The following is a 14,598-nucleotide window of genomic DNA, read 5'->3' on the forward strand; positions in this document are numbered from 1 at the left end:
CTCCTCATAGTAATCCACTTTATTCATTCATACATAATGAAAACATATTTCCTTACACTATTATATTTAGACACAGGACTGCAGTTTACATACAGGATAAAAAATAAAATAATCAACAATTTATTAATAATCATTAAATTAATTAATGTAAAAAAAAATTAAGAGTTCTTTTGTAAAGGTATTCTATTAAGTACAGTGGCAAGATGGAGACTTGGTTAAACGGTTCTTCGAGTTCTTTAGTAAAAATCGTGCTTCTCTTCAAAATAATAAAACCATAAACCTTGGTAGTTGTTTTCTTGTCCAATTGAATGATTCACTTCCATGATGGATGATTCTTTGTCTGGTTAGGTGATTCTTTGTCTGGTTAAATTATTCTTTGTCTGGTTAAATGATTCTTTGACTGGTGGAGTGATTCTTTGCCTGGTTAAATTATTTTTTTGTCTGGTTAAATTATTTTTTTGTCTGGTTAAATTATTTTTTGTCTGGTTAAATGATTCTTTGTCTGGTTATGTGAGTCTTTGTCTGGTTTAATGATTCTTTGTCTGGTTTAACAATTATTTGTCTAGTTAAATGATTATTTGTCTGGTTTAGTGATTCTTTGTATGGTATAGGAATTCATTGTCTGGTTAAACTCCATAGTTAATTATTTGCCTGATTTAACAATTCTTTGTCTAGCTAAATGATTATTTGTCTGGTTAAGTTATTCTTTGTCTGGTAAAGTGAATCTTTGTCTGGTTAAGGGATTCTTTGTCTGGTTTAAGTGATTCTTTGTCTGATAAAATGATTATTTGTCTGGTTTAGTGATTCTTTGTCTGGTTAAATGATTCTTTGTCTGGTTAAATGATTCTTTGTCTGGTTAGGTGATTCTTTGTCTGGTTAAATGATTCATTGACTGGTATAGGAATTCATTGTCTGGTTAAACTCCATAGTTAATTATTTGCCTGATTTAACAATTCTTTGTCTAGTTAAATGATTATTTGTCTGGTTAAATGATTATTTGTCTGGTTAAGTGATTCTTTGTCTGGTTAAATTATTCTTTGTCTGGTTAGGTGAATCTTTGTCTGGTTAAGGGATTCTTTGTCTGGTTTAAGTGATTCTTTGTCTGGTAAAATGATTATTTGTCTGGTTTAAGTGATTCTTTGTCTGTTTAGTGATTCTTTGTCTGGTTTAATGATTCTTTGTCTGGTAAAATGATTCTTTGTCTGGTTTAAGTGATTCTTTGTCTGGTTAAGTGATTCTTTGTCTGGTTTAAGTGATTCTTTGTCTGGTAAAATGATTCCTTGTCTGGTTTAAGTGATTCTTTGTCTGGTTTAATGATTCTTTGTCTGGTTTAATGATTATTTGTCTGGTTTAAGTGATTCTTTGTCTGGTAAAATGATTCTTTGTCTGGTTTAAGTGATTCTTTGTCTGGTTTAATGATTCATTGTCTGGTTTAATGATTCTTTGTCTGGTTCAATGATTCTTTGTCTGGTTAAGTGAATCTTTGTCTGGTTTAGTGACTATTTGTCTGGTTTAATGATTCTTTGTCTGGTTAAGTGAATCTTTGTCTGGTTTAATGATTCTTTGTCTGGTTAAGTGATTCTTTGTCTGGTTTAATGATTCTTTGTCTGGTTTAATGATTCTTTGTCTGGTTAAGTGAATCTTTGTCTGGTTTAGTGATTATTTGTCTGGTTTAATGATTCTTTGTCTGGTTAAGTGATTCTTTGTCTGGTTTAGTGATTTTTTTTTGTCTGGTTAAGGAATTATTTGTCTGGTTAAATTAATAAATTCCATAGTTAATGATTCTTTGTTTGATCTAACAATTCTTTAACAATGATTCTTTGTCTGGTTTAATGATTCTTTGTCTGGTTAAGTGAATCTTTGTCTGGTTTAGTGATTATTTGTCTGGTTTAATGATTCTTTGTCTGGTTTAATGATTCTTTGTCTGGTTAAATGATTCTTTGTCTGGTTTAATGATTCTTTGTCTGGTTTAATGATTCTTTGTCTGGTTAAGTGAATCTTTGTCTTGTTTAGTGATTATTTGTCTGGTTTAATGATTCTTTGTCTGGTTAAGTGATTCTTTGTCTGGTTTAGTGATTTTTTTTGTCTGGTTAAGGAATTATTTGTCTGGTTAAATTAATAAATTCCATAGTTAATGATTCTTTGTTTGATCTAACAATTCTTTAACAATGATTCTTTGTCTGGTTAAGTGATTCTTTGTCTGGTTTAAAGATTCTTTGTCTGGTTAAGGGATTCTTTGTCTGGTTTAAGTGATTCTTTGTCTGGTTTAATGATTCATTGTCTGGTTTAATGATTCATTGTCTGGTTTAGCGATTCTTTGTCTGGTTTAATGATTATTTGTCTGGTTTAAGGGATTCTTTCTCTGGTTTAATGATTCTTTGTCTGGTTTAATGATTCTTTGTCTGGTTTAATGATTCTTTGTCTGGTTTAAATGATTATTTGTCTGGTTTAATGATTCTTTGTCTGGTTAAGTGAATCTTTGTCTGGTTTAATGATTCTTTGTCTGGTTAAGTGATTCTTTGTCTGGTTTAGTGATTCTTTTTGTCTGGTTAAGGAATTATTTGTCTGGTTAAATTAATAAATCCCATAGTTAATGATTCTTTGTTTGATTTAACAATTCTTTAACAATGATTCTTTGTCTGGTTAAGTGATTCTTTGTCTGGTTTAAAGATTCTTTGTCTGGTTAAGGAATTCTTTCTCTGGTTTAATGATTCTTTGTCTGATTTAACAATTCTTTGTCTGGTTTAAGTGATTCTTTGTCTGGTTTAATGATTCTTTGTCTGGTTTAATGATTCTTTGTCTGGTTTAAGTGATTCTTTGTCTGGTTTAATGATTATTTGTCTGGTTAAGTGAATCTTTGTCTGGTTTAATGATTCTTTGACTGGTTATGTGATTCTTTGTCTGGTTTGTTTGGTTAAATAATCAAATTCCATAGTTAATGATTCTTTGTCTGGCTGAATGATTTTTTGTCTGATTAAATGATCCTTTGCCTTGTTAAATGATTACTATTTACTGTATTTATGTTGCACCTTCCACTGTAGCTTAATGAGCTAAAGTACCAGTAGTGCTCCAATGGGAAACACATTTGTGGGTGTGTGTGTATGTGTGTGTTCTTATATGTGTGTTGCTCATATCTTTTATCTGTCTTAATTGTCCTTGGCTGGTGACACTGACTCTAGTGAGTGATGACAGACTACATCTCTCTCTCTCTCTCTCTCTCTCTCTCTCTCTCTCTTCTTATCTCTTTCTCTCTCTCTCTCTCTCTCTCTCTCTCTCTCTTGCTTTCATTTTCTCAGTGTCTGTCTGTCTTTATCTCAGATTGCCTTTAGCTACAGGGTTGGCATGTTTATAGTGTGTGTGTGTGTGTGAGAGAGAGAAATCATGCTGAGTGCATCACTGGAAGACATGATTAGCGCAGGATGCTAGAGCAGCTATTTTCTAAATTTTTTTGCCCCAAAAATGTGTGTGTGTGTTTGTGTGTGTGTCAGGACCCCAATCATCCACTATCTCAGAGGGCTTGAGAACATCTATGACCTTGTTTTCACTTTGGCTGGTGTGTGCGTGTGTGCGTGTGTGCGTGTGTGCGTGTGCGTGTGTGCGCGTGTGCGCGTGTGTGCGTGTGTGTCACTGTCAATTCAGTAAATGTGTGTTTAGCCCCACGTTCTTGATTTGTTCTGATTTTAAACAGTTGTTAATTTGAATAATCGTAACTATATTTAGATTATTCGCATTTAGATATTAGCCTATATTTACAATACCTGTAATAACAGGGAAAGGCAGCAGTACATGATACTGAGCCTGGTGCATTGTGGGATACTGAGTTTTGTGTTGTGTGTGTGTGTAGGGGATATTGGATATGATTGTTCTGAGTCAGTCTGCGGACAAGAAGGAGCTGACCATCCACGCCCTGAAGAACAACTTTGAGGCGGACGCATACTTCGTTAAAGTGATTGGTGAGTTTTTATACCCTTTTACACTCTTGGTGATTCATTTCCGTGTTTTTGAAAGACTGCATTATAATCCTGTAGTAACAGTCTGTGCTATATTATGATATTATAATGTAGTTGGACAATATAGTTTAAAGGATACTTTAATTATTTCCTAAAATGTCACACTATTCTCTTATAACTTACTAAGAGACTTTCACATACATGCTAACTTATATAAATTACATTAGTATGCTATACTATAGTAAATATATAGTAAATAAATACAATATACTAGATTAATCTATACTTTACTATAAAGGTTACCAATTTTCAGATTTGCTTAATTTTCTCAATAAATGATCTTTCCATCCAACCTTCTATCCATCCATCCATCCTTCCACCAACCCATCCGCCCATTTATCCACCCATGGATCCGAAAATCCATCCACCCATCTGCCTGCCCGTCCACTCATTCATTTACTCACCAATTTGCCCATCCACCCAATCCATCCACCCAATCCATCCACCCAATCCATCCACCCAATCCATTCACCCAATCCATTCACCCAATCCATTCACCCGCCCGTCCATCCTTCAATCCATCCACCTGTCCGCCCATCCTTCAATTCATCCACACGCCCATCCACCCAATCCATCCACCTATCAGTCCATCCATCAATCCATCCATCCACCCGGCCATCCATCAATACATCCATCTGCCTATTGACTTGCCCAACCACCCATCTACATGTCCATCCATTCACCCATCCATCCACCCAATCCATCCACCCATCAATCCATTTATTAATTAATCCATCAAGCCATCGATCAATACATCCACCCACCCATTCACCCATCCATCTACCCAATCCATACCCTCACCCATCCACCCATCCAACACTTTTTTAAACTAATTATCTTTTTTATATTAAGTTTTTACCCAGTTTATTAATCATTAATTAAAATAAATATTTCTGTCTGTGTGTCACAGGCAGTTATACTACAAACGACGCAAACCTGCCTCACCAAATAAACTCAGTTCACCTTTACCACACACACACACACACACACACAAACACACACAGACACACACACACAGCTCATATTTGTCCATCTCTGTTTGATGTTTATGTATGTTAGAGGGCAATACACACCATAGATGTGAGTGTGTGACTGCAGGGCTTCTCTACACTCTGCTCTGTGTGTGTGTGTGTGTGTGTGTGTGTGTGTGTGTGCTCCAGGTGACATTTGGAAAGCTTACATTTGCAGACTGAAATGTGTCCCACTAAAAACGACTTTAATGCCATTTAATCCTGCCTGCTGTGCTTTCATCACACACACACACACACACACACACACACTTTCTTCTGAAAAGAATAAGAACAGTCTGTGTCTGTAGTTCTGAAATGTCTCTCTCTCTCTCTCTCTCTCTCTCTCTCTCTCTCTTTCTTGCCTATATTCCTGTGTTATATTTCCATGTCATTGTCTTACTTTTGTCATTTTTCCCCTCCAGATACACACACACACTCGTAAACACACACACACACACACACAGACACATACACGCACACAGGGCAGTATAATGAGTGTTACGGGTGGAGTAGCTGCTGCTGTTCTTCTCTCTGTTACTGTGGAGTGGGTGGAAAGCAGAGAAAATCACTCTGGGTAATTTGCTGTGAATTGCAAACTGCTCCCAGGCTGCCATTGTCCCACCACAACCCCCACCCCCTCGAGCCCACCCGCCACGCGGCCTCACACACCATGTCAAACAGAGAGTGTATATATGTGTATTATAGACAGAGAGAGAGAGAGGGACCACCTGTTGGTGTGTAAGAGCAGGGTTAAAGTCAGAAAGTGACTTTATACACTTTACACCAAACACACACTCACACAAACACACACACACACACACACACACACACACATGACACAAATTATATACAGCCCTGGAAAAAAAGACCACTTAAAAATGATGAGTTTCTTTGATTTTACCAAATGAAAAACCTCTGGAATATAATCAAGAGGAAGATGGATGATCACAAGCCATCAAACCAAACTGAACTGCTTGAATTTTTTGCACCAGGAGTAAAGCAGCATAAAGTTATCCAAAAGCAGTGTGTAAGACTGGTGGAGGAGAACATGATGCCAAGATGCACGAAAACTGTGATTAAAAACCAGGATTATTTTGCCAAATATTGATTTCTGAACTCTTAAAACTTTATGAATATTAATGAACATGTTTTCTTTGCATTATTTGAGGCCTGAAAACTCTGCATTTTTTGTTATTTCAGCCATTTCTCATTTTCTGCAAATACATGCTCTAAATGACAATATTTTTATTTGGAATTTGGGAGAAATGTTGTCTGTAGTTTATAGAATAAAACAACAATGTTTATTTTACTCAAACATAAACCTATAAATAGCAAAATCAGAGAATTGTAATTTAGAAACTGTTGGTGATGGTGTAAACCTCTAACCTCACAGTCAGCAGTTTTTCAGTAAGTGGAATCCTTCACTGAAAATAGTAAATTAAATAGATTTAAAAGATAATAGGTTTGACATTTTTGAGATTATTACCATTTTTTATAATATAATGCGTACCGGATTATAAGAGGCACTATGAATGAACGTCTATTTTCTGGTCTAGTTTCATACATAAGACCGAATTATAAGGTGCATTATGCAACACTAGTAAGGAACAGGGGTGTCACCATGTTTTCCTTCTAATACAGCAGGTCTCACCGCTGCGTGGTGGTGGGTAGATTAAGTTAAGTAAAGCTAAGTAAAGCTAATCTAAGAGAATAAAACTGTAATTCTTTAAAAATATAGATTTTTAAGTCAATCAAGTGCTGTATTTTAATCTACACAGATTCATCTCCTGAAAACTGTTTATTTAGGTGAGTAAAGCGCTTCTGTTTATTAACAGTAAAAGCTTAGATTTCCAGATTTCCACTAAGGCTGGGTGTAGCAGCATTAGCATTAGCAGCTAACCGCTAGTGCTAGCAGTGCTTAGCGCTGACAGCGATACACTTAGGAACCCTGAGTGTTTTGGTAAGCCAGGGCAATATTAGCTAGCGGTTCATCCCACATAGCTTGTTTTAAATGGTAAACATGCCTCAGACTACAATCCAATATACTTCTTTATGAATGACAAAAGAGCTAGCTAGCATTTAGCGTGGTTAGCAGCTAATGCTAATGCTGCTCCAGCAGTGCTAGCCAGGATTAACAACAGGCTACACTCTGATGATGCCTACCTCTAAAGGTCGAAAAGGGCTAGTGCTTAGCATGTTAGCGGCTAATGCTAATACTGCTTCAGTCTCGGTACTGGAGAACTAAACTGTAACTCCTGTATAACTCTGTACTTCAGTGACTTTATTCATACATAAGGCACGTGGGATTATAAGGCGCAGTGAAAATTTAAGTATTTTAAGTGCGCCTAATAGTGCAAAAAATGCATTATTCATATTTATGTTAATTTTATGAATGTAAAAGACACAAAGTACTCAAACGCAAAATCTCAAGTGCATCACTTTGGTCACATGAATCCAGTGTGTATTATTGATGCCGTCAGCATGTTTAAATTAAAGTGATTAAATAGTTAAAAGAGAAGTTTATTAAGCAAGATTAGCTGAACATGAGCCGAATATTAAAGCCCTGATCAAAGTCGGGCAGCACATGAGAAAAAGCTGTTAAATCCGTGTTGGCGTCGGATGGTTTGATCTGTCACCATGTGTGTTCGATATCATGTTCTCACACACAACCACGCACATTTATCACTTCACACAGAACACACGCAACACACACACACGCTCCTCACTCAGCCAGTGTGAAAAATTGACGGAAATAGAACCGACTTTTTTCATAAAAAATGTGTTTGAGCAAAGAAAACACAGAGAAAGTTGTGCTAGATTAAAGGATATTGACAATAAATGAATAAGAGCATTGGAAAAGCTGTGGTAAAGAAGAAAAACACAAATAAAGCTGTGTTAGTGTGGAGAAAAATACTAGGAAAACACAGAAAAGCTGTGTTCTGAGAGAGATAACATTCTCAAACCTGTGTTTGAGTAAAGCAAATATTATAAATATGCGTTGGAGGAAAAAATATAACATTATATAACATTAGAAATGGGTTAAATAATAAAAAGAGTTAAGAAAGAGTACAGAAAACAGTGGGAAGCTGTTTTAGAGAAAGAAAATCAATAAGAAAGCTGTGTTAGAGGAAAGAGAACACTGAGAAACTGTGTCAGAGGAACAAAAACATTGGGAAAGGTAGAGGAATAGAGCATTGTAAAAACTGGTGAAGAAAAGAAAACACAAATAAAGCTGTGTTAAGTGTGGAGAGAAATACCAGAAAAGCACAGAAAGGCTGTGTTCTGAGAGAGATAACATTCTCAAACCTGTGTTTGAGTAAAGCAAATATTATGAATATGTGTTGGAGGAAAAAACTGTGTTGGGGTTATAACATTAGAAATGGATTAAATAATAAAAAGAGTTAAATCTGTAGAGTACAGAAAACAGTGTGAAGCTGTTTCAGAGAAAGAAAATCAATAAGAAAGCTGTGTTAGAGGAAAGAGAACACTGAGAAACTGTGTCAGAGGAACAAAAACATTGGGAAAGGTGTTAGATTAAAGAAAAACATTAAGAAATATCTGTTAGAGGATGGAAATCACTGAGAAAACTGTTACAAAGGAAGCAGATCGCTTAGAGTGCTGTGTCAGAGGAAAGAAAACATTGTTAAAGCTGTGTTATATTAAGGAAAACATTGGGGAAGCAGTGGGAAAGCTGTGCTAGCGGGAATAAAACACTGAGAAATGTGGGTTAAACAAAGGACAGCACATCAATAAAACAGAGAGGAAGCTTAGTAAAAGAAAAGAACTATGTGAAAGCTGTGTTGTAGGAAAGAGATGAATGAGAAAGCTGTGTTATGGAAAAAAGGATTAAAGAAAAAGCTGTGTTAGAGTCAGTAAAACACAGTGAAAACTGTGTTATAGGAAAACAATTTGAGTTCAAATCAGGAAGGGAAACAGAGGACAGGCTGTGTTAGAAAATAAAAGATAAATAAAAGATTGAGAAAGCTGTGCTATGGAAATAAAAATCAGTGAGAAAGCTGTGTTGGGTAAAAAAACATGAGTGCTGTGTTAGAGCAGGAATAACACTTTGAAGACTATGTTAGAGCAATGAAATTGTAGGAAAGCTACATTAGAACAAAAAAATTGGATTCGAAAACCTGTGCTAGAAGAGAGAAAGAATATAAAAAGGTATGTTAGTGGCAATGGAACAATGGTAAAGCTGTGCTAGAGTAAAGAAAACAGTAGAAAACGTTGTTATAGGAAAACAACAACTAAAAAAACTCTGTTAAAAGAAATAGAACACTGAGTAAAAACCTGTGTTAGATAAAATAAAACTGAAAATGAAAGAAAACTGTTTTAAAGGAAATAAAACAATGGAAAAGCTGTGTTAGGCCAAGGAACCCGCTGATAAAACAACAACAAAAAAACTCACTGATAAAGTTTTGTTAGAGCAAAGAACACAATGAGAAAGCTGTGTTCGATTAAAGAAGACAAAAGAGCTGTGCTAAAAGAAAGACAGCAATAAACAAGACCATGTGAAAGCTGTGTTAAAGCCAGTAAAATGCAGAAAAAGCTGTGCTTGAGGAAAGAAACACTGGGAAAAATTTGCTAGAGAAAGGAAAATGTTGGGAAAGCTGTGCTAGTGCCAATAAAGCACAATGAAAGCTGTGAAAGCGCTTCAAACCTTTGAACTGAACTGCACCACTCTCATCATTAGATATGATAATACTGTGGACTGATTGATTTATACTGATTGTGCTGTGTTGTATACACAGTACTGAAATGTTTGCAAGGCTGTGCGCTCCACAGTCGACCTGCAGGAAGGAACTAATCACAGCTTTGCCTTCCCGTAGACTCCGGCTAATCTGCAGCCGTGCAGCAGGGCAACGGTCAGTGCACTAGCGATTAGCGCATTAGCAGTCAAAGCAGTAGCATTAGAATGAGCCACTGGAACCGCCTTTTGATTTTACTGCACCGCTAGCTCTCGTTACTGGCCCATAAAAACCGCCCCTAATAACTGTCTCGTTTATGCCCGGGCTAACTCAAACCGACGGTTCAATTAGAGCAGTTAATAAAGGACAGATCGATCCCGAGCGGAGGGCACAGGAAATGATGACCACTCCGCTGGGCGTGAGGGAGCCATGGGCCAGGAAGCGCTACAGATGAAGGATATGTTTACAGCACATGTCCAAATTTGTCTTCTTTAAGTTGCATCCATTGCTGACACAGATGTGCAATACAGACATGTACACAACTTGTCTTGTCTAGTCTTGTCTTGTCTCTTCTTTCTGGAGCGTATAATCAAACAAGCATGAACCTGTTGGTCCCATACCTTATTCCAAGCGTAGGCTAAGGGTGTATAAACCCCCCAGTATTGAGCGCAAAGCAATGGAACTGCTCTGTTCTCTAGAAAGATGGCGCTCCATCCAATACTCCCAGAGGCTACATTTACCGTTTTCCTACAAAATCTTACAGCACTTCATGCTTCCCTCTGCTGAAAAAACTTTTATGGAGATGTAGATTTCATTTTCCAGCAGGAATTGGCAAACACCCCATGCTGCCAAAAGTACCAATTGGTCTTATATAATATTCTAATTTTCTGAGACACTAATTTTTGGGATTTTCATTGGCTGTAAGCTTCATAATCATCAACAATAAAAGAAATAAACGCTTAAAGTAGATCACTGTGTGTGTAATACATCTATTTAATATACAAGTTTCATATATAAGTTTCAGATGACAGCTTTGTCTATGAGTGTGTGTTGTGAAAGGTTTCATGGGGTGTCCTAATTTTTTGTTCCTTATAAAGAAACTTCAGAACGTGCCCTGGATACATGGTTTTGTTTCTTGATGTTGCAGTAGTGAAGTCCCTGTAGTCCCCATATATAAGCTTCTATATAAGTGTGTGTGTGTGTGTGTGTGTGTGTTATCTGGTACTGCACGTCCTGCCTATAAGCGCTATGGGGGATGGAAGGAGCTGATTGCGTTTTGTGTGGGTCTTTAGAATGCAGATGAGCCTCAGTCTGATGGAACATCTGCACGCTTTGTTCCATCACTCCGCTTCCTCCCTGCGCTCAGCAATCTGTCCATCACAATCAGTCCCTCCATCACCGAGCCCAACACCAGTCAGTCCACTCTAACTGGCTGTGAGGAGCCTCGTTCCAACCATTACAATTAAAATACCAATCAAATACCAATCAAAATTAGCTTTATTGGCCAGTTAATGTATGGTCTGTGTTTGAGCACACACAGTCACACACAGTATCTTATAGCTCATAGTAAGAGTGTCTATCTGTAATTAACTCTATATAACATTAGAACATAATAAACCCAAATAAACATTAATAAAGTCAGTGCTCAGTGAGTGTCTCTGCCTGTAATTAACTCTATATAACATTAGAACATAAAAAATCCAATTAAACATGAATAAAATCAGTGGTCAGTAAGAGTGTCTACCTGTAATAAACTCTATATGACATTAGAATAAAAAGATAAACATAAAGACAGTGATCAGTGAGAGTGTCTACCTGTAATTAACTCTATATAACATTAGAAAACCAAACCCAATTAAACATTAATAAAGCCAGTGATCAGTGAGAGTCTCTAGCTGTAATTAACTCTATTTAACAATATAATACCAAACCCAAATAAACAATGAGTCAGTGGTCAATGAGAGTGTCTACTTGTAATTAACTTTATATAACATTAGAATGAATACATCCAAATAAACAATAATAAAGCATTAGAACATTAGAATATTAAACACAATTAAACATTAATAAAGTCAGTGCTAAGTAAGAGTGTCTAGCTGCAATTAACTCTATATAACATTATAATTAATAAACCCAAATGAACATTAAGTCAGTGATCAGTGAGAGTGTCTACCTGTAGTTAACGCCATATAACATTAGAATACTAAACCCAAATAAACATTAATAAAAATCAGTGGTCAGTGAGAGTGTCTACCTGTAATTAACTCTATATAACATTAGAATAAAAAAAAACAAATAAACGTTAATAAATTCAGTGGTCAGTGAAAGTTTTTACTTGTAGTTAACTCTATATAACGTTAGAATGAATAAAACCAGATAAACGTTAATAAAGCCAGTGATCAGTGAGAGTGTCTAGCTGCATTTAACTATATATAACATTATAATAAATAAACCCAAACAAACAATAATAATGTCAGTGGTCAGTGAGAGTGTCTAGCTGTGTTTAATGCTATATAACATTAAAATACAAAACCCAAATAAACATTAATAAAGTCAGTGGTCAGTAATTGTAATTAACTCCAAAAAACATTAGAATACTAAACCCAAATAAACATTAATAAAGTCAGTGGTCAGTAATTGTAATTAACTCCAAAAAACATTAGAATACTAAACCCAAATAAACATTAATAAAGTCAGTGGTCAGTAATTGTAATTAACTCCAAAAAACATTAGAATACTAAACTCAAATAAACATTAATAAAGGCAGTGCTAAGTGAGAGTGTCTACCTGTAATTAACTCTATATAACATTAGAATACCAAACCCAAATAAACGTTAATAAAGCCAGTGGTCAGTGAGAGTGTTTACCTGTAATTAACTCTATATAACATCCTACCAGAGAGCAGTGGACATGGTAATGCTAATCCTCTCTACACACATATTTATTTATGTGTTTTATAAGTTTATTTGAATTTGTTTTGACTTCTTAGTTAAACAGATTATTTACAGATTATTTTTATATTGGTGCCTGAGGCTTTTTCTTATGTAGTGAACTCTATATCTTGATGCCGTGACTCATTTTTTTCCAAATTAATAAATGTTTAGTTTTAAATACTTTAATTTAATACATGCTAATATAAGATGTGTTGAGCTGCTGCTGCTGGCGGCTCTGTTGACATAATTTGAGAAATTGGGCCGTTGTTCTGTGAATAATGGACCGGGCTGAGAGCAGCTGGTGGGAACTGAAGGTTCTTTAGTTCCTTAAAGGAAAAAACTTGAAGCTATGAGTGCTTTCCAAACATTTCTAAATGCCTTTAAAACATCAGTGAAATGTTTTTTTAAAAAAGATCATTTTGAGGCTTTTTAGCTCTCAGAGGAGATCATTGGCTCTGAGTCATTTCCAATTGGCAGCGCTGTCACAGTGGTCAGTTCTCTAAAGCCAGTTTGTCTGAGACTCCGTCTGGGTGCTTTTAAATACTCTCCAGAATAATAACCCTGCCTGAGACAACTTTAACCATGTAAAAAAAAAAAAAAAGACAAACTACAGCTGCATCCCATGACTTTTGCCACATCCAATGAAAGCCAAATAATGCTGCTCTGAGCTGTGGGATGTGTGTTTGGGGGAATGTGGATGTGACTAATTTCTGACAAAGTAGCTCGACTGTTCACATGGACAATTCCAACCAGACACCACTGGTCACCATCATGTTAAATATCTGTTGAATATTTCAGAATTGGCATCCATTTATCCATTTAATCAGCATCCGTCCTCACTCACAGGATAACAACTAACAACATACAATGGTCGTACTCTGAGTTAAAAGTTTACACTGAGTGCACAATTATTAGGCAAGTCTTGTTTTTGAGATTTATTTTTTAATCACCAACTACAGTGTTCTCGGTTAATCCAAAATGTTTATAAACCGCAAACATAAATGTTTAAGAAAGTAAAAGTGAGGTTTTGGCTTACTTAGGAGAATGACTATATGTGCACAGTTAACTAACACAGGCAACTATTATTGTGCAGAATTATTACACAGCTTAATGAAAAACACACATTTTCCCATCTCACTTTTTTATTTCTTTTTTTTATTTTATCTTTAATGGCTTTACTGGCTAGCCATGCAGAGGAGTACTTGGATACATGTAATGAAGCATTGTCTTGCATTAAAAAAATCATTGTCTTTTCGAAAGATGCAGACTCCTGTATCCCTGTTTAAAGAAAGTGTTTACAAGTATACAAGATGGACAAAAATATAGGGAAACAAGGGCATTAAAAACGGGATTATTTTGTTTTATGTTTATGTCGCTTTTGCTGGAGTAACTGTCTCTACTGTCCAGTGAATATTTCTACTTGGTTTTAGGGAATTGCTGTGAGGATTTGATTAATTGCATTTAGTGAAAGAGCTAGACTTAGTGAAGAGGTAAGGATGTTGGATGATGATCATCACCCCACCTCACCCCCAGCTCCCCAACTCGCCTCATCCAATAGCATTAGAAAGAGCTTCATCCATCATCCATCCAGAGAACATTGTGGGGTTCTTCCACTGCTCTACAGCTCACAGCTGTGTGTGTGTGTCTGTGTGTCTGTGTGTCTGTGTGTGTGTGTGTGTGTGTGTGTGTGCATTTGCACATCTGTTTCAGCAATGGGAGTAATTTAAAGTAGAGTATGTATAGAAGCTTCTGTTTTCCTGCTTCTGCTGAGTTCCTCTGAGATCTGCAGCAGTGTGAGCTCAGCTCTGCTCCTGATTAAACCCTAAATCCAACCAATCCCACAGCTCCTCTTCTTTCTTTCTTTCTTTCTTTCTTTCTTTGTCTTTATTTCATTCTTTCTTTCTTTCTTTCTTTCTTTCTTTTTTTGTCTTTATTTCATTCTTTCTTTCTTTCT

General features: G+C 36.0%; 1 protein-coding gene across 1 annotated transcript in view; it reads left to right on the top strand.

Annotated features, from left to right (window-relative positions):
* The window catches only part of itfg1 (integrin alpha FG-GAP repeat containing 1), a 215,490-nt gene that overhangs the window by 137,979 nt on the left and 62,913 nt on the right, over positions 1 to 14,598 (top strand). Inside the window, exon 12 of the mRNA XM_049470889.1 lies at positions 3,845 to 3,953. Within this exon, the coding sequence (XP_049326846.1) occupies positions 3,845 to 3,953 (109 nt within the window). The remainder of the gene's footprint in view (positions 1 to 3,844; positions 3,954 to 14,598) is intronic.

Source organism: Astyanax mexicanus, chromosome 23 (assembly GCF_023375975.1).
Source record: "Astyanax mexicanus isolate ESR-SI-001 chromosome 23, AstMex3_surface, whole genome shotgun sequence".
NCBI classification, from domain to species: Eukaryota; Metazoa; Chordata; class Actinopteri; order Characiformes; family Acestrorhamphidae; genus Astyanax; species Astyanax mexicanus.